Source organism: Sus scrofa, chromosome 1 (assembly GCF_054392235.1).
Source record: "Sus scrofa isolate SSC_HxYL_T2T_F1_AM1 chromosome 1, Sscrofa_HxYL_maternal_Yorkshire_Landrace_v2.0, whole genome shotgun sequence".
Taxonomy (NCBI): domain Eukaryota; kingdom Metazoa; phylum Chordata; class Mammalia; order Artiodactyla; family Suidae; genus Sus; species Sus scrofa.
Window position 1 is genome coordinate 146,422,996 of NC_139383.1, and position 21,138 is coordinate 146,444,133.

Sequence of the window (21,138 nt, forward strand, 5' to 3'; positions counted from 1 at the left end):
GGAGCACTCCCTCCCTTCCAGCTTTTCAGAGGGATGATGATAAGACATAATATCTGGATGTCCTGCAGGAAGATCCCAGCAGAAGAGAGGTAACAGAGGCCTCTCCCGTTCCCATGTTTCCCCTTTCCTGTGGCTTCTTTTATAACGTTAGAAGCACAGGTGGTCCCCAGGCAAGGAGTCTGTGTAATTCTAATAGCTCCTAAAGTGCTATCACCATCCCAAAGGGGGGCTGGGGCAAAGTAAAGGGAATAGTTCTAAGCAGTTGTATGGCAAGGTCACAGGAAAGGGTGACCATCCACTAACCTTGCCCCTCAGTGGGTACAAGGTCAGTTACCATAGAAATTGAATGTTCTCTGAGCACCTGCTTTGACCCAGATGTGATAGAGCTTTTATAATACTGTTTGTTTATTTTTTTTCTTTTAAGAGAAAGAGGACAACAAAATTAAAAGATAATTCTAAATCAGGAGAAAAAAGATTTACTGAAGCTCAATGTATTTATTTAATGCAGTTTCTGGAGGAGCAGCACACACAGTCCTAGGATTTGGTGTGGATTCTAAAAAGAGCCTTCAGATTTGAGGTAGCTCTTGCATGTCCATGCCTTCAGAAGTTTCTAATAACTGCAGAGAGCTTCCTTTCCAAGTATTTCAAAGTCTCCAGCACTCACAGGGAGAAAGGATTTTCATCACCAGGGTTGTCTGATACATGATATAAACTCTACAATCCTATGACTTTTCTGATTAAGCAGTTTGGTTATATTAGGAAAGTAGCAAGTCTCATCAAATTAAAATCAGTACATTACAAGCACAAAATAAAAAGCATCTGCTACATTTTTAAAGATACATTTCCCTGGATCAATGATTTAGAGAAGTTAAAAAAACAAAGAAACATCGAGAGTTCAAATAAACTTAACCTTCTGAAATTCCTTTTTCCTAGATGGAGATTTTTATCCCAAAAATTGCACCTGATGTTTTCTCTAACCATGAAGAGACATGTATCATATTACACGCCTAGATGAAGCACTGACCATATGCTACGAAAGGATCAGCTGAAAAAGAACCTATTACCTACACAATGGCATACAAGACCCCGAGCATCTGGCTGCACTGGCCTGGAAAACGTGGTGAACACAGGAGTAGCATTTCTTACGCACTGTCTTTTTTGGTCTTATTGATTCCACTTACAGAACCACCAAAATTATTTTCACATAAACTTTTAAATCACATTAAACATACAAGCCAATTAGTTCGTTAGCACCTTTTGTCTAAGACATGATGTTATACCAGTAACAGTAGCAACCCATAAATAAAACATTTAAGAATAAGCATCACTTTGTGCTTGTTTGGGAAACAAACAACAACAACAAAAAAAAAAGAGTTCTAAAAAAAGAAAATCTGAACCAAGTTTCTTCAACTCAGAATGAATTCATCCCTATTCTAATTAAAAACAATTTTTTGCTGTAAAATAATGATGCTTATAAAAGTGATCAGTAAGGAGTTCCCGTTGTGGCGCAGTGGTTAACAAATCCGACTAGGAACCATGAGGTTGTGGGTTCAGTCCCTGCCCTTGCTCAGTGGGTTAATCATCTGGCGTTGCCGTGAGCTGTGGTGTAGGTTGCAGACGCGGCTCGGATCCCCCCGTTGCTGTGGCTCTGGTGTAGGCCGGCGGCTACAGCTCCAATTCGACCCCTAGCCTGGGAACCTCCATATGCCACGGGAGCAGCCCAAGAAATAGTAAAAGGACAAAAAAAAAAAAAAAAAAAAAAAAAAAGTGATCACTAAAAAAACAAAAACCAAAAACCTCTAACAACAGATAGATGAGCAAAGTCATGGCATGCTTTTGCTCTTCTGCTTAGAGAATCCAATAAACTTAAGCTACCCCAGCAGCACAAACAGCAGAATTTAGATCAAGGGGCCAATTAGCATCAAAGGCAGCGACAAGTGGCTACTTTTCTCTGCCCAGTCCTATTTCCTTTCAGAGTCTTATGTTAAGCAACCACAGAGGCAGCTTTAGAATATGCCAAAATAAAAGAAAACAAAAAAAATCAAGAGACTTACTTCTGGAAGCAACCACACCCCTGACCCTGTCAGTCAACACCATCCTCGCCATCCCCACACTCTTTATACCACTCCCAGCTGTCCTGTTACAAATGAATTGACTAACGGCCCTAGGAATCTTGATTCACTGTTAATTAGTCAGTCTCTGAATAGTACGAGCAGACTGACTCCTCACCCAAGAACACATGGAAAGCATTTTAAAGCAGGACTAACCTGGAGGTGACCAGGGCTTCCGCTGAGCTGCGGTCTTCCTGGGCCCCAAGGTCTTTTCCAATGATTCCCCAGGCACCAACCGAGCTTGGTCCGCTCTGAGGGAGGTCGGGCTGGCTTTTTCAGTCTCCGTGACCTTTGTAGAAGATGGTGGCTCCAACGTGTCAGCAGAGGGGGTCCCTGAGAAAGCACCACTCTTTCTACCCAGAGAGTCATCAAGAGCGGCTTCCCTCTCGCCAGGCAGGGAAGGGAGCCGGAGGATCCTGTGATGTTGCCGAGGGCTGGGGAGGCTTGGAGAAGGAGGAGAGGGAACAGGTGACATCTGTTTGTGTGTACTGGACGGAAAGGATGAATTATTCAATACCAGGCCAAGAGCTGCCAGGGCTGTGGGGGGTGGCCTCTTCTCATCACCTCCAGGGTCTCCATCATGGGGCAGAGCCAGAAACAAGGTTTTGGGGCCACTCAGAAGTGGCCCAGCTCCCCTCTTGCCCCCAGTTTCTCTCGGGCCAAAGGGGAAGCCCAGCCTTTTCCCCTCGGTGGCATCATCTAATTTCTCACTCTCTATCACCTTGAGGAGGACCTTGTTCACAGCCCCCTCGGCGCTGGTGGGGCGACACTCCCTGGCCGATGGCTGCCATAACCTATCTCCTCGCTGTTCCTTGCCCTGACCCCTGGCACCCCAATCCCCAGCCTCAGGTCCCGGGAGGGTGAGCAAGTCTGCGCTAGGAATGAACTCAGCTTGGGCGGCTGGGCAGATGGCAACCCTTTCCTCAGCCTCAGGATGTGTTTGAACTACTCGCTGCACCTGAGCAGACAGATCCTGGACTCTGGCCACCACTTTGGAACCAGGCTTCTTTCTATAAGTCCGCTCAGTAGCCTTCTCTCTCCGGCCCCTCTCTGCTTCTGGATGTTTCTCAGGCTCCCTGTGACTTTCAGAGGAGCCTCTTTGCACACGTGCCAGCCCACAAGGGTCCCTCTTTGGCACCCCTGCACTATGGTCTCCTGTCTCTGTGGAGCTGCAGCCAGGAAATGGCCCTCCCTTTCCAAGCCCGGCGCCCTCAGAAGCCTTCGTGAAGCTCCCCACACCAGCGTCAGCATCCAGTGTCCCAGGGATCTCTGGGGTGCAACTCTCTTCCGTCTGCAGGGACGAGGAAAGCGCCTCAGTTGGGAGCAAGTTGCCTGTTTCCTCTAGGAGCCAAAGATGAGGGCTTGTTTGAGAAAGAGGAAGGGAGTCGCTGGAACAGAGATGGTGCTTCCCCATCTGAGGAGCTGACTCCTGACCCCCACGCCCCTTCCTTCTTGTCCTCTTCTGCAAGGAGCTCTGAGAGAGCGCCTCAAAGCTCTCTCCCCTTCCACCAAACCTCCGGGCCTTCTTGTTCCCGTGGGAGCTCCTCTTATGGAGACAGCCCACAGCAGGCTCTCCACGCCAGTCACCGGCACTCTGCAAACAGTCGTCCTCGGGGGCCAGGCTCACGGAGAGCTCCGGCAGCTTCCCGTCCTGGTTCCCCATCGTAATCCCCAGGATGTGGTCTGAGCTCAGTAGGTTGGCTAGCAGTCTCTCCCTCTCGGCTGTGAATTGGTACAGCTCAGTGAGAATGTCTTTGGTGGGAGTTGGCTTGAAAAAAATGTCACCAGGATGTTCATTCGGCTGCAGGCTGAGGCTGCTGATGTCTGACCCCTCCCTAACTTGGTAGCAGTTATGAAACCCTTTATTGGATCTGTCTAGAGTTACGGTGCCCTTGTACGAAAATCCTCTGACTTCCCCCTTCGGAAGATAGAAGCTGATGTAGCAGAGTTCGGTAATGGGCTTGCGCAATTGGAGGGTACAGTGAGTGCCTTCCATTATGCCTACCTAATTATTCATGCCTTGGAGATGCTGGTCTGTGGTCAGGCTTCCCAGGCTCTGGTGGTGGGGCATGTGATGGTGGCTACGCAGGGAAAGCAGCTGACAGTCATCTCCAGCAATGAGACTGCCTGTTAGAGGAACAGGGGGAGAAAGCGGCTTGTCTACCAGAATGAATGGATCACACGCTGATATAAATGAAAGCATAACCCAGATTTATCCTTCCTCTCTGGCTGACCTCAACCAACTCAAGGCATCAGCCTGGAGGTGGACTGCAACCTCTTCTCCCCCTCCCAGCCCACCCTTGTCTAGCAAAGCATTTCTATAGCTGAGAATGGGAAAGTGCACAAAAAGTCCTTTTTCACCACTTGGGGACTTAGTATAAACCCTAAGCAGTTCTCTTGACTTCTCAAGGCTTTAGTTTAGGTTCTTCTATAAAATAGAGTTAACATAATTCCCAGAAATCCTGAGAAAAGAGAACTTTCAGATCCTTAGAAAACCCAGCCATTTTAATAACTCATGTTTGGAATACTACTCTGCAAAAATGAGTCAAGCCTTTTTACTCTCCAAAGAAGTACCTTTGAATTAATTATCTATTTAACTTAAAGCAGTGTGGGTGTGGGGGGGAGATATAGGACACAAATTTGGAGTCTCTTCTGGACACAATTCATATATTATGGCAAAAGAGTAAAAAGGGAAATTTTTAAATTTTAAAATTTAAAGAAGTAACTGGGGAATCTTAACTAAGTTTTTTGTTCATTTTCTTACTTCTTGTCTATTTGAAGCCAGATGAAATGGCAGAGAAAGAGGAAAAGGCCATAAGCCACTGACAGCCCTGAATGAACTTTCAATGTCTTCACTATGAAGTGGTTTAACTGTCACACAGGCAGTGAAGGTGGCTGCTCCCTCATGTAATGTGAAGTATCCCGGGGGTGTCTCTGTGTTAAACATCCCTCCGTGCAAGCACGAGCTTAGAATTCTATATATGCTTCTTCATTTCTTAAATGAAGGTATAACCCAGACTTTCAAGCTTAAAACAAGTTCCTTGGGAAGAGTAATGCAATAACCACTTATTAACCACTGATATCTTTAGTGATGGTTCAGATCTTTTCTGAGTCTAAATGTAAAAATCTACATAAAAGTACATTTTGAGGGAAGGAACAGAGAAAGGAGGAAGATCTTTTAACTAGAGACTGCTTAAGGAAGGAAGCAGATGAAGATAGGAGTGATAAAATGAAGGTAAAAAGAAAAAAAAATGCAAACATATGGTCAACCCAAACTTTTCAGGCAAACTCAGGGTACTCAGAGCAAGGGTAAGAAGGACATGAAGGGGGGAGGCACAGAAGCAATGGGAGGCCAGCAGAGGCCTTGCTGCTTTCACAATTTCCTACAGGATTATTCTCATTCAACTAGTCATATCTCTCAAACTCTTCTAAAATGCTTATTCATGGCCTTTCCTAAAAGTGCACACATGTCTAGACACCTAATACTTGTTGGTACAAACTCATTTTGGAGGTGGTGTTTATTTGGGGGTGGTTTTATAACAACCAGTCCTTAAAGCAATTGCATACTGCCAATATCCACTATTTATCATGCTGAGCATCAAGAGTTAAATTTAGGAATTGTCAAAAAGCTGAAGTGAAGCTGTAGAAGTGCTATTTTAAGTTACGGGAATATGGGAGAAGCCTTGTTTTGCCTTCACACATCATTTTCCCCTAGTTCTTCCTACCTCCTCAATTTCCCTGGCTTCAGAGAAGTGTGTAATGTGGGAGGTGCGGAAGAGTTAAAGTTTCTTATAATCTGTTCAAAGTAGCAGCACAAAGTTGACGCCATGATTTCAAGTGAAAATACGATTGCTTATTCTAAAAGCCTATTCTCTAAGAGAGTGATTTTGAGATATTAAATATATATGTGTGTATATATTTTGTTACCTCATTTAATAAATGTCTTCTTTTTACAGGTGAAAAGTTAGAAATTCAGAGAGATCAAGGATCTTGTTCAAGGTCATATGTCTCAGAAGGAGAAAGTATCAAAACTAAGTCAGCCTCCTTTCCTGGATCTGTAGGTAAAGTGGCTCTTTATCTACTGCATTCTATTGATGAACTAGTTTTCCAAGAAATCTGAATAGAAGAGTCCCTTTATTTTGCCAGCTTGGTGCTAACCCATATTATTTCTTCAACCATGTCTCACATCTTGCTACTTTTACCACTCACTGGATAGTTTCAGCGTGTCTCATCAGACAAAATGCTATTCAGTAAGGTTGTTTCTTAAACAATATAATCTAGGGTCTGGGCATCAGAAATTCATTGCATCTGCATCTGCCAAGTAGAACCCAATAAAAATTCTAATACAGAACATAAAGGGTGGCTGACTTATATAAAGGTTATATCTTTTGTGAAGATTACAGACATAAAGTTCTCTATCATAGGGTTAACCAATTTTTTTCCTGGTACTTATAAATCTTGATTATGCACATGGAGAAAATGCCATGGTTAGGATTTTGTATGTTAGTCACAGTTGGGAAACTAAAGTCAAGCTTTAAATACAGGAGCACTCAGATACATACAACAAATACTGACAGACATAAAAGGAGAAATTGATGGGAATACAATAAGAGTAGGAGACTTTAACACCCACTCACATCAATGGACAGATCTGCTAGAGAGAAAATCATTAAGGCAAAAGAGTTCCTAACTGACACAATAGAAAGGTTAGACTTTAAAAGTTAGACATTTTCAGGACATTACATCCAAAAAACTCAGAATATATATTATTTTCAAGTGCACGTGGAACATTCTCAAGGACTGACCACATACTGGGACACAAAATTAACCTAAACAAATTTAAGAACATAGAAATTATTTCAAGTATCTTCTCTGACCACACTGGCATGAAACTAGAAGTCAACCATAGAAAAAGAAATGAGAAAAATAAATAAATAAATCAATGGAACCTAATCAAACTGACAAGCTTTTGCACAGCAAAGGAAACCATAAAAACAAAAGACAACTTAAAGAATGGGAGAAAATAGTTTCAAATGATTCAACTGACAAGAGCTTAATCTCTAAAACATACAAACAACTTATACAACTCAACAGCAACAGCAATAACAACTCTGTTGAAAAATGGGCAAAAGACCTACATAGGCAAAGATATACAGATGGCCAACAGGCACATGAAAAGATGCTCAACATCACTGATTATAAGAGAAATGCAAATCAATACTACAATTAGGTACCACCTCATACCTGTCGGAATGGCCATCATTAACAAGTCAACAAATAACAGCTGCTGGAGAGGGTGTGGATAAAAAGGTACCCTCCTTCACTGTTGTTGGGACTTTAAATTGGTACAACCACAATGGAAAACGGTATGGAGGTACCTCAGAAAACGAAATATAGAACTACCACATGACCCAGAAATCCCACTCCTGGGCATACATCCAGATAAAACTTTCATTGAAAAAGATAATGCACCCATATTGTTCACTTCAGCACTATTCACAATAGTCAAAATATGGAAACAACCTAAATGTCCACCAACAGATGAATGGATTAAGAAGATGTGGTATATATACACAATGGACTACTACTCAGCTATAAAAAAGAACAAAAGAATGCCATTTGCAGCAACATAGGTGAACTAGAGACTCTCATACCAAGTGAAGTAAGTCAGAAAGAGAAAGCCAAATACCATATGATATCACTTATATCTGGAATCTAATATACAGCACAAACAAACCTTCCTACAGAAAAGAAACAAACTCATGGACTTGGAGAACAGGCTTGTTGTTGCCAAGAGGGAGGCAGAGGCAGTGGGATGGACTGGCAGTTTGGGGTTAGTAGATGCAAACTATTGCATTTGGAGTGGATAAGCAATGAGATCTGCTGTATAGCACAGGGAACTATGTCTAGTCACTTGTGATGGAACATGGTGGGAGATAATCTGAAAAAAAGAATGTATGTATATATACATGTGTGTGTGAGAGAGAGAGAGACTGGGTCACCTTGTTGTACAGCAGAAATTCACAGAACATTTTAAATCAACTATAATAGAAAAAATAAAAATCTTACAAAAAATAAATAAAGTCAAGGTTTAGGAAATTATGAGATTGGATTTTATGGAGTTCCTATTATGGCACAGTGGAAACGAATCCAACAAGGAACCATGAGGTTGGGGGTTCGATCTGGCATTGCTGCGAGCTGTGGTATAGGCCACAGACATGGCTCAGATCTGGCGTTGCTGTGGCTGTGGTGTAGACCGGTGGCTACAGCTCCGATTAGACCCCAGCCCAGGAACCTCCATATGCCACGGGTGCAGCCTTAAAAAGACAAAAAGACAAAAAAAAAAAAAAAGAGAGAGAGAGAGAGATTGGATTTTATAGCAATAAAGCTGCAGTGCAAGGCATGAAGCTACTATTTTAAAAAAAACCATTCCATTTCCTTACCTCTTCTACTAGAAACTTCAATACAGAATGCTCTTTCTGATGTCCACATCTGGGGCCAGGGAGGGGCAGAACAAGAAATGAGAAAAAGAAACAGGGGTTCACCTCATGCTCTTGGGACAACATTTCCTCTGATCTGGGCTTGAGGAACAGTGGTGTGGTAAGGGACTGTACTGAACACAGGCTAAGGAGCTTGAACATCCCAGGAACCATGAAGAATCACTGAGGAATCCTAAGCAAGGCATACTGTTTATTTGTATTTGTATTATCGAATTATTGCTCCAGCAGCAAAGTAGAGACTAAATCAATAGGGTATAAGACTGTAGAGTCATAGGTCACTAAAAAACAGTTTTAGTATTTCAGAAAGAAGTGTAGCCAGAACCAGGGCAGTGGTAATGTAGCCAGACTTCTTAGAGTGGCCACTGGATGGCATATTCATGGGATAGCACCAAACAACAATGCAACAGCTCTAAAAATGGAACTGATAGTAAAAACACAACCAACAGAAGGCTCATTGGAACTTGCAGTCTGAACTATACCAGGTTGGCTGCCTGATAAAAGGAAAAAAAAAAAACCTCAGAATTTTTAATATTCAAAAAGTTCAAGATAGAACCAAAAACTACTCAGCATACAAAGAACCAGGAAGATCTCAACTCCCATGGGAAAATCAATCAACTGATGCCAACTCTGAGATGACACAGATGTTAAATTATCAGGTGTTTTTTTAAGTCTGATAAAGACGTAAAACAGCTGTAATAGAAATGCTCCAATGAGTAAGAGTTACCACTCTTGAAATAAGTGGAGAGAGATTTTTCTCAGAAAAGACACATTAGATACAAAAGACAGTCAAAGGGACATTTTTGAACTTAAAAATACAGTAATAAAAAACTCACTGCATAGGCTCAATAGCAGAATAGAGATGCACAGGAAAGGGTCAAAGAACCTGAAGACAGATCAATAGAAATTACCTAATCTGAACAACAAAGAGAGAGAAAATTGGAAAAGTAAATAATCAGAGCCTCAAGAACCCACAGTACAAAAAAAAATGGGAATAGTTATCTCACCAGAATCCTAGAAAGACAAGATAAAGAGCTATGTATAGAAAATATGTTTGAAAAAATAATGGTTGAAAACTTCCAAAATGTGGTGAAACACATACACCTACAGATTCAAGGAGCTCAGTGATCCCCAAGCAGAATATACCCAAATTAGTCTATTCCCAGTCAAACTACTGGAAACTAAAGACCAAAAAAAAAAAAAAAATCTTGAAAGCAGCCAGAGAAAATTGATGCATTACTTATAAAGAAATGACTTAAATGACCACAGATTTATCATCAGAAACCAGGGGGTCAAAATGAAATGGAGTGACTTTTTTAAATTATTGGAAGAAGAAAAAAAAAAAAAAGACCTGTGAACTCAGAATTTTATATCCAGTGAAAATATTATTTAAGAATGAAGGTAAGAAGTTCCCTCTGTGGCTTAGCAGTTAATGAACCTGACTAGGATCCATTAGGATACAGGTTCAATCCCTGGCCTCGCTCAGTGGGTTAAGGATCTGGCATTTCTGTGAGCTGTGGCATAGGTCGCAGACACAGCCTGGATCCTTCTGCTGTGACTGTGGTGTAAGTCAGCAGCTGTAGCTCCAATTCGACTCCTAGCCTAGGAACTTCCATATGTCGCAAGTACACCACCCCCCCCAAAAGAGAGGGTGAACCAAACACATTCTCAGGAAAAGTAAGAGAACTAGTTACTGACAGACCTGCTCTAACAAAATTGCTAATGGAAGCTCTTCAGACAGAAGAAAAAAGATACCAGAAAGAAGCTTGTAACATCAGGAATCAAGAAAGAGTAACAGAAATGGTAAACATCTGTGTAAATATAATATAGTTCTTCTCTTGAATTCGTTAAAAGATGTTTGACAGTTGAGAGCAAAAAATACAATACTGATTAGTGGAGTTGCAATGTGTGTACATATAATACACAATACAACTACAACATAAAAGAGAGTAGGTAATGAATGGGACCTAATGGTAAAGCAAAATAGTAATTTAGTTCTAAGTATAATGAGTCAGCATGTAAATTATAATCCCTAGAGAAAACACTAAAAAAAAAAAAAACCATGAGATATAATCAAAAATACAATTGGTATAATAAAGTGGAACAATAAATAAAACAATAAAAAGGAAATCAAAGTGAGGAACAAAACAAGGCAAAAACAAAAAAAAAAAACAAACAATACAATTGGTAAACCTAAATATAACCATGTCAATAACTACATTAAATATAGATGGGCTAAACACAACATTAAAAGACAAAGATTATCAAGATGCATATAACACAGAGTTAGTCATTGGCTTGGATAAAGTTATTCAAGAAGAGAATGCAGACTGAGAAAAGCAAAGTTTGCAGAGTATAGTATGGGGAACACAGATATTTAAGGAGTGAGTGGAAGGGAAAGAGATTTCAAAAGAGGCTGAGAAATAGGTAGTAAGATAATTCCTCATATTTTATTTTTTGTGATAATTTCTTTTTTCTTTTTCTTTTTTCTTTTTTTTTTTTTTTTTTTTTTTTGCTTTTTAGAGCCACACCCTTGGCACATGGAGTTTCCCAGGCTAGGGGTCAAATCAGAGCTGTAGCTGCTGGCCTACACCACAGCCACAGCAATGCAGGATCTGATCCATGTCTACAACCTACATCACAGCTCATGGCAATGCTGGATCCTTAACTGACTGAGCAAGGCCAGGGATCGAACCCGCAGCCTCATAGTTCCTATTCAGACTTGTTTCTACTGCGCCATGCCAGGAACTCCGATTCCTCATATTTTATAACTGAGAAAATTAAAGTTCAATAGTCTAACTTCTTATTGTGCTTTTATTACAACTTTGTAAACCCTACATCTAAAATCTTTCAAACGGTGTATACAAACTGAGACCAGAACCCATGTCTTTAGAAGCTAATGTTAGAGTAAATAATCAGGCTTCCATAATACTGGCAAGACTTTCTTCTTCCTTTCTTTGAGAGTAAAAGGAGTCACACACCCAGGTGTAGCCTTAAATTCTTAGATTAAGCCTTATCCATCTTAAAGACCTTCTATAACTTTCCTTCTCTAATTTTCTTTGCTACATTTTCTTTTGCAGAGAAGTACTTTAAAAATAGTGAAAGTCAAAACCATGATGTCAAACCATCATGAAGGTCATTTCAACTAGGGATCAAACTGTAGAGTACAAAAGATGAAAAGTGTGACTTGGGGTTATAGAATGGGCCGTGGAGTTGGCCATGTGGTTTGTGGCAGAATACTTGGTAAAATTTAGTACCCATTAATTGAAAAAGAAAAGTGTCCCATTCTACAAATCCTGAAAAAAGTATTTTTAAAGTCACAGAGGTTTCTCTGCTTCCAAGATGAAATTCTATTCTACCAGTCTCTGAGGGTCCAAATCCAGAAGCAAATGTTGCTCTGATGTGCTCATAATTTCTGAGTTTCCAATGATCATATAAGCAAATAGACAAGGTACTCCTATGGAGTTCCCGTTGTGGCTCAATGGGTTAAAAACCCCACACAGCATCCAAGAGGATGTGGGTTTGTTCCCTGGCCTCGCTCAGTGGGTTAAGGATCTGGTGTTGCTGTGAGCTGTGGTGTAGGTCACAGATGCGGCCTGGATCTAGCTTTGCTGTGGCTATGGTGTAGGCTGGCAGCTGCAGCTCTAATTTGACCCCTAGCCTGGGAACTTCCATATGCCGCAGGTGCGGCCCTAAAAAGAAAAAGAAAGAGAAAGAGAGAGAAAGTAATCCTGGTACCTCTCTCTCTAGGCCTTATCATTTAACAAAAAATTTAAGAAAAAGAAATTATCTACAGTGGAAGGTAGGGATTGGGAATTACAATTTAATTGTAAGACAGAGCCAGTTAAAAAGAACAAGTTTCTCTCCTCAGTGCACAAAAATACAGGTTTTATACATGAGAAGCACAAAGATGATCAAACTTAACTTGAATTTGGCAATAACAGTGCATCTTAGATGAAACTTATGGAAAAAATAATATCATGTTTTCTGGCCCTGGGATGAGTTTTATAATCATTTGGACATCCAAATTTAAGATAGATTACTTCAAGGAAATACAACCATTTTTCAAACTTGCTTACCCATTCTCTTCCACAGTTTGAAATTATGTTTATCAAAATTTCATTGCATACATTGTCCACTATGGTCAATGAATTACCATGCTGCCTCTGAAGCATGGAATAACTGTCCATGGTTCTTCCCAAATCTCCCTCTCTCAACCAAAGACTCTCAACCAAAGACTGTCAGAATTCAGCCATCAGTCTAACTTCCCTGACAGTGTCTATATCTGGATAAATGTACCTCCATGTACTTTCTTCCTTCCAATTTCACATCCTTTGTTTCCAATCCACTAACTCAAAATACTACTTGGTGACACTTACTAGATGGCCAAGAAACTACAAAACCCCTACTCTTTGAAGAAGAAATAACTCTGCCCTGGGCAAATGAACCTCAACCTCAGCACTGTGGTGTGTTTCACATCAAAAGAAGGCTTCAAAACAGGGCAAACACTTCTCTGGGACAATCCATTAGCAAGTCAGAGTACACTGCTGAATCATCACACATATTTTCCATCTGAGAAACCAGAGGGAAAAAAAAACTCTAAGTCTTAGGAGAAAAAAAAAAAAAGCAAAGTAACAAGGAAAGCACTACGGAGTGAGGTTAAATACAATTCCATGCTGAGTTCACAGGACTATTTCAAGTGACATTGCCTCACTCTGCTTTGACTAAAAAGCAGCAGCTCTGCAGGAGCCACACACTAAATTATACATCTTAATTTGGTCTACCAAGTGACCTCCTCTGGTTGTGTTCCGTGTAAAAGCGCTTTGTTTCCTGGGAAGTCTTCATGTCTTTCATTTCCTCTCACAACCTCCAGGCTGACATTCTCTCCAAGACAACACTGCAACACTGCTGGGGTGATTTCTTCCTTGACTCTTTTTCCAATAAGCAAGTATGAGATTTTTACTCTACCCCAAATGGAAAGATCTGTTGTGCATCATCATAATAGCAAATTATTGCCTTTAGCAGAGCTCTTTAATGCTCATAACATATTTCATCAGTGCCTAAGATAAGACCCAAGAATTAGCTGTAGTCATTCTGTCTGCTTACTGCAGATTTCCTAATTGATTCTGGATCCAAAAAGCCAATGCAAAGCTTGTTTTTCTTAGCCACTGGCACAGTTACACCCTATGACTCCATCTGAGCCCTATATTGCTAAGACAGACAATATATAACTCCCATTTTTAAGTGGACGTTGCCCATTTGTCCATGCAGATTCATGCTCTAACCTCTGCACACCGCTCTAAGCACCGATAGGCTGATTCTTTTGGACTCAGTCACCATCATCCTGGCTTCTACTGGGTTTAGCCATTGGAAAATACTAGCAGCAGATCAGAAGGCAGACCCTGAGCCTGGAAAAAGGCTCAAGATACTTATCCCCGGCTCCCTCCCTCCCAGAATATGGTTTAGCAATAGGTGCGTCCTCTACTAATGAAGACCATAGCTCCTTGTGGGGAGCCTTCCCCCAGCATGAGTTACTTCTTCTGGGTACCAGTTACTACTCCCTCTCATTGCTCATTCAGGCCTAGGTAGCTTTGAATTCTGCCTTTCATGTGTGATTTTGAACACATTAGTGCCTGCCTGTCTTCTTCCCACCCCCTCTAGGATGGAGCTCAGTGTTACTATTCTTCAGATAGAAGATGTAAACACAAACATGGGTCTGTAATAGCTTTCTAGCTCTCCTCCCCATGGAAGGATGTTTCTTCAAAGAATCTAAACACTGTGGGAGTATAGGAGTAACAGCTAAATTACTATAATACAAAGCAGGAAGAGACCCATTCTACAGACATTAAACAAAAAATCTGAGAAGGTCAAAGAGAGAGTACAATATTTGTAGAATCGGAAAATTCTTCAGGAAAAGTATTTGAAACAATCCCTCACCTAAACGGTAAAATCTCAACAGGCAGAGGTTAAGAAAGGAGAATTCTAAGAGGAGGAGCATTATACAAGACTGGGAAATTTGCTAACATGTACAAAAGGGAAAATTACTGTCTATTTGTAAGAAATGCATCAGAAGAAACAAGATAAAGTGATGTCATGTTATAAAAAGATTTGAATCCATGTTGGTGGTAAATTAATGCAAACTTCATAGACAAATGGGAAGCCATTGATGGGTTCTGATCAAGGAGGTAATATGTTCAGGATTAAACTTAAGGAAGATAAACTTTGCAATAACATCGGATCAGAATGGAGTAGAAAGAGATCAGAGAGAGTCAAGAATGAGGAACTCAGGAAAGCGTTAATTCTGCAAAGAGAAGCAAATTAGAAGGGAGATTACAGTCACAGTTTTACATAATTTTAGCAAAGTAATAGAGCACCAAAATATTTTGCAAAGAGCATGAGAAAAGGGTGATGCTTAAGAGAAGGAATTGAGTAATAACCTGTACATGTAGCAAAGCTTTGTCTTTGCTGTTACTTTTGTTTTTTGAGACAAAGGAAACTTAAGCACGTTTTTAGGTTGAGGCAAAAGATGTAGCAAAGAGGGAGATATTAATGATACAAGTGAAAGATGAGATAAAATACCAGAAAATAGATGAAGGAAGGCCTCTAAGGGAAAGACATGGGCTCAGGGCACAGGAGGAGGCTCAGCCTTGACAAGGAGGAGGACCATTTCACAGTCAAAGAGTAAGGCTAAGTAAGAGGAGAAGACTATTATATAAGATAGAAAGTAGTGATATTTAGAGAGTTTACATATTACCTCCAATGTTTTGGGGTGTTTTTTTTGTGTGGTTTTTTGTTTTTTTTTTTTTTTTTTTTTTTTTTTTTGCTTTTTAGGGCTGCACTTGTGGCATATGGAAATTTCCAGGCTAGGGGTCGAATCGAAGATACAGCTGCCAGCCACAGCTACAGCAACTCAGGATCCAAGCCATGTCTGCAACTACACCACAACTCACAGCAATGCCAGATCCTTAACCCACTGAGCAAGGCCAGGGATCATATCCGCATCCTCATGGATCCTAGTCGGGTTCGCTAACTGATAAGCCATGAAGGCAACTTCTGGGTTTTTTTGGTTTTTGATTTTTGGTGTTTTTTTGTTTTTTTGCTTTTTAGGGCCACACACATGGTATATGGAAGTTCCCAGGCTAGGGGTCAAATGAGAACTACAGCTGTTGGCCTACATCACAGCCACAGCAACATGGGATCTGAGCCTGATCTGCAACCTACACCACAGCTCACAGCAATGCCGAATCCTTAGCCCACTGAGCGAGGCCAGGGATCAAACCCGCATCCTCATGAATACTAGTTGGATTCGTTTCCGTTGCACCACAATGAGAACTCCCTTGATAGATTTTCGTTTTCTTCCTAAAGACTATAATTGTATGATTTTCTTGGTATTCCTACAATGTCACAAGAAGAAAAGCACCAAGCTAGTCTATAAAGAAGAAGCAAAAGTTCTACTTTTAAAACTCTGATTTGACTATGAAACTATAAACACTCTACACTGGACCTTATTATCACCTACTGGCAAATCTTTAAAATAATTAGTAGCCAAATTTTGGTCAGTAGTATTATTATGGTCAATAAATAAAAAAGCTGGTTATCAAAGAAAAGAAAAAGGGCTCCTTGTAAGAAAAAGCATGAAATAATGCCATTTACAGCAACATGGATGAACCTAGAAATTACCATACTAAATGAAGTAAGTCAGAGAAAGACAAATATCTTTTTTTTTTTTTTAATTTATGGGCCACTCCTGTAGCATATGGAAGTTCCCAGGCTAGAGGTTGAATCTGAGCTACAGCTGCTGGCCTATACCACAGCCACAGCAATGGCAGTTTTGAGCTAGGTCTATGAACTACACCACAGCTTGTGGCAATACCAGATCCTTAACGCACTGAGCATGACCAGGGATCAAACCTATGTGTTCGTTACCACTGAGCCACAACGGGAACTACAAGAAAGAGAAATATCATATAAGATCATATGTAGAATCTAATAGAAATGATACAATAGAACTCAAAGATTTTGGAACCAAATTTATGTTTGTCAAAGGGGAAATGTAGGGGTGGGGATAAACTAGGGGGTTGGGATTGATATGTACATACTACTGTACATAAAATAGATAGGTAACAAGTAGTTACTGTATAACACGGGGGAGTTCACTCTATACAGTGTAATAACCTATATGGGGAAAGAATCTAAAAAGGAATGGACATATGTATATGTGTAACTGATTTATTTTGCTGTATACCTGAAATTAATGCAACTTTGCAAGTCAACTATATGCCAATAAAATTGAAAAAAAAATTAATGCCAAAAAAAGTAAAGAAAAAGGGCTCCTTTTGCTTTTTTTTTTTTTTTTTTGATCCCTAAACAAACTCACTCAGATACCCAGATATGCTCCAAGGTGTGAGCATCAAAGATTCTCTCAAAGACTTCAGATAATCCTTTCTTCACCTCTTCCTTACCTCTTCAAAGCTTTACTAAATAAAGAAAAACAAATATCAGCTCACCACCAAGATCTTTATGAGAATATAAGATATTGAGGGCCTCACATCTCTGGGCTCATGTCACTCTCTGATTTCTATCATCATCTGTGGGAGATATAGGCTTATACAGTGGGAATAAGCCCCATCCTCATGATTTAAAAAAAAAAAAGAATCTGTACACATGAGGTTGTTACTCATTGAATGCCTAAGGTTTAAAGTCAATATATGATCATACAGCGTCCCACAAATATGGGCTTGGTACATTCTCAGTACGACAAAGATTACCAAGATTACCACTCATCAAAAATGAAGAGTGTGAGAGTTCCCATTGCGGCTCAGCAGGTTAAGGACTCAACACTCTCTGTGAGGATACAGGTTTGACCCCTGGCCTTGCTCAGTGTATTAAGAATCCAGTGTTGCCACAAGTTGTGGCACAGGTCACAGATGCGGCTCAGATCTGGTAATGCCGTGGCTGTGGTGTAGGCCTCTAGCTGGAGCTCCAATTCAACCCCTAGCCTGGAACTTCCATATGTCAAAGTGCGACCGTTAAAAAAAAAAAAAAAATGAGGAATGTCTTTTTAAATATGTGAATCCATTTTGTGGAGTTTGCTTTTTTGAGCACTTTATGTATTTAAATTTTTTTCTGGCCAAGTCTGCAGCATATGAAAGTTTCCAGTCAGGAACTGAACCCAACACAGCAGTGACCCAAGCCCCTACAGTGACAAACACTGGATCCTTAACCCACTGTGCCACCAGGAAACTCCTTATGAGCACTTTAAATCAGGAACAATCATTGCCTACCTCAGGTCAAGTTTGCTTTTCCAAATTAAGGACACTGCTCTTTAACAATGATTTTCCAATGAAACAGAATACAGGATTTCAACAGGCTTTTACATTTTATCAAGGAGTAAGGACCCAGGCAGGGTGCTCCAAGGGCACTCTCTTGTGTGAAAATCCACCACAGAGCACAGACCTCACAGGAGGGAGGAGCCTGGGGACTCTCAGAGATAAGCCACCCTGCCATCTCTCCCATTGCCCCTAGAGTTCTTCTGTTGGAAAAAAAAAAAAAAAAAAAAACAATTTAACTGTCTCAAAATTACGTGTTTTAATTTCATAAAATGCCCCGAATGTTTTCATATATTGCTATAATAAGAGATCTGTATAATACTTCTATAAGAGGAGTTGTGTGGCTTGAACTTCCATTTGATACATACAACCCCTCTGGGAAGCCAGCATGACAGATGTTGTCATTGTCACTTACACACAGAGAGGCTCAAGAAGACTAGAAAGTTTAAAATGATTTGCCCCTGGTCACACAGCTAGTAAGCAACAGAAATGGGACTCAAATCCAGGATTCTGGACTCCCAGTTTGGTATTCTTGCTACTACCCCACCACAGCTGAAAGCCATTTAAAAAGGCGGGGTGGGGAGGAGAAGTGGAGAAGGCAACTAAAGAAGCAAAATGCCAGAGTTCCCATCATGGCGCCGCCGAAATGAATCTGACTAGGAACGATGAGGTTGTGGGTTTGAGCCCTGGCCTCACTCAATGGGTTAAGGATCTGGCATTGCCGTGAGCTGTGGTGTAGGTCAAAGACGAGGCTTGGATTTGGTATTGCTGTGGCTATGGTGTAGGCTGGCAGCTGTATCTCCTATTAGACCCCCTAGCCTGGGAACATCCATATGCTGTGGATGCGGCCCTAAAAAGCAAAATAAAAAAAAAAAAAAGAAAAAGAAATAGACAAAATGCCATAAAAATTTCATTGTTGGATAGAATTTTTTTTCTTTTTTTTTTTTTCTTTTTCTTTTTTTTTTTTTTCTTTTTTTTTTTTTTAGGCTGCACCTGAGGCATGTGGAAGTTCCCAGGCTAGGGGTCAAATGGGAGCTACAGCTGTCAGCCTATACCACAGCCACAGCAACACTAGATCCAATCCATGTCTGCAACCTATACCACTGCTCACAGCAACACTAAATCCTTAACCCACTGAGTGAGGCCAGGGATTCAACCCACATCCTCATGGATATTGGTCAGATTTGTTTCTACTGAGCCACAACGGAAACTCCATGTTGGATAGAATTTTAAATGCAGTGTAGTACTACATAGACTGAAGCAAGTGGGCTCAAAGCCACTCTTTAGTAAAGGTTTCTCATTTAAACATGACCTTTAGAAGAATTCTACATCTAATTAAATACTCAGAATCCTAAAGAGGACTCTAATTTACAGGTAATGGCTTCATAAGGTGTACCTGCTTCCTTTTTCTGTTGTTGCTCTTGTTGAGGAAGACATGTTAATATTCAAGTTTCACAAACCCTTACATTTACCATGGGAATCAAAAGAGGCCCTTATTCAACTTAATCTACTGTCATTTCATAAAATCTGCCATGTGCGTTAGTTTTTTCTGAGATGATTTTACACAATACCAGTAATTCTCTACATAGCAATGCTTAAACAGAAGGATCTCCCAAGAAAGGGACAGGGCAGGCCAGCCCTGCATTCCAACCCAGTGTCCATGGCTGTGTTAGCAAAGACAGCTGGGATCACCACTGCTCTCTGACAAGCTCATTTTCCTTAGTCGACACATCAAGAGGCAGGACGATAACAACGTGAGAACAAGCAGTAAAAATCCATAAACATAAAAAATAGAGGTGTGGTAATAAAATAGGTAGATTCATACCTGGTTGAGAAGGAGGAAGAAAAGCGGGCGGGGGAAAGATGAAATTAGCCAACATTTCATGAGTTCTTAACCAGTGTTAGGCCCTAGCTAAGTGCTTCCTGTGCCTCATTGATTTAATTTCCATAGATCTATGAGATGAGTACTAGTGATTCTCCCATTTTCCCCATGAAAACCATATTAGCTTAAGTAACTTACCCAAAGTCACAAAAATTGGAAATTAAATCCAAGCCTGAATGTCTTAAAAGTCTACATATGCAGGACTTAACAAAATACTGTATTTCCCCAAACTTCAGGAGAGATCGTGAATCTGTTACAGGACACTCGTGGGAGACCTCTAACACCTCTACATAAGGATTATTTCTCTCCTCTTTGGAAAGAGATGGATAAGAAATCATGGTGATTGTGTAAGTAATGCCATGATTTACATACCCCTTAGCCAGCACATTAACTGTCCATCTGGCAGAAAGGAAATAATATGTAATAAAGTTTGCAAAATTCCTGCTGGGAATACTTCTTTGCCCTAAAAGGATGCTGGTGTTCATGGCCTAACGTTTTCATGAGGGACTAGAGAAAGATTGGCCTGACGATGCCCCCAGAAAAGGTGAGGAAGGTTAAAATGGGATGTCATCACTAAATTTGCCTCAATTGAAGTTAAGAGAATCATGATTGGATGTCTGATTGCAGGGGATGTAATAAAAAATGCCAGAGCACCCTCAGACTTGGAGGCAGAACCATGGTGACCAGGAGCTTAGCTCTCAATATGGACACTTGGAATCATGTCTGCTCAAACAACTAAACAAATCCCACCTTTGGCAGAAGGCTGACAGCTGTAATGGGAATAGTTAAACAATAGCCAACCAGTCCCTATCTCCTGACACCAGAATTTAAAACAATTAAAGTCTCACCCCTAATTTAACTAGGTCCTAAGACAGAAAACTTTAACGTCCCAGCAACTATGGTTGGATCCAAAGTTTTGGCAAAGGAAAGAGTATGATCTTGGGCTCAAGACATATCTTTCTTTAATAGACTGTGCTGCGCTAAGAATTCCCTATTTGCTTGCCACTCACAATTCAACTACTTTCTGCAAAAATCTCATGTCCACAATTCCTACAGCTGGATATGTCACAGGGGTGTCTAATAGTACTTTCACACCATTTGCACACAATTTTACTTTATTTTATTTTATTTTGCTTTTTAGGGCTGCACCCTCAGCATATGGAGGTTCCCAGGCTAGGGGTAGAATCAGAGCTGAAGCCACCAGCCTACGCCACAGCCACAGCAATGTGGGATCCAAGCTACATCTGCAACCTACACCACAGCTCATGGCAACGCCAGATCCTTAACCCACTGAGCAAGGCCAGGGATCAAACCCACAA

General features: G+C 40.8%; 1 protein-coding gene across 13 annotated transcripts in view; it reads right to left on the reverse strand.

Moving 5' to 3' along the window:
• The window catches only part of FMN1 (formin 1), a 467,182-nt gene that overhangs the window by 420,013 nt on the left and 26,031 nt on the right, over positions 1-21,138 (reverse strand). For all 13 annotated transcript variants that reach the window (XM_084975416.1, XM_084975406.1, XM_084975442.1 and 10 more), the window contains one exon: positions 2,268-4,238. In XM_084975416.1, coding sequence (XP_084831542.1) covers positions 2,268-4,107 — 1,840 coding nt within the window. In that variant the 5' untranslated portion in view covers positions 4,108-4,238. The remainder of the gene's footprint in view (positions 1-2,267; positions 4,239-21,138) is intronic.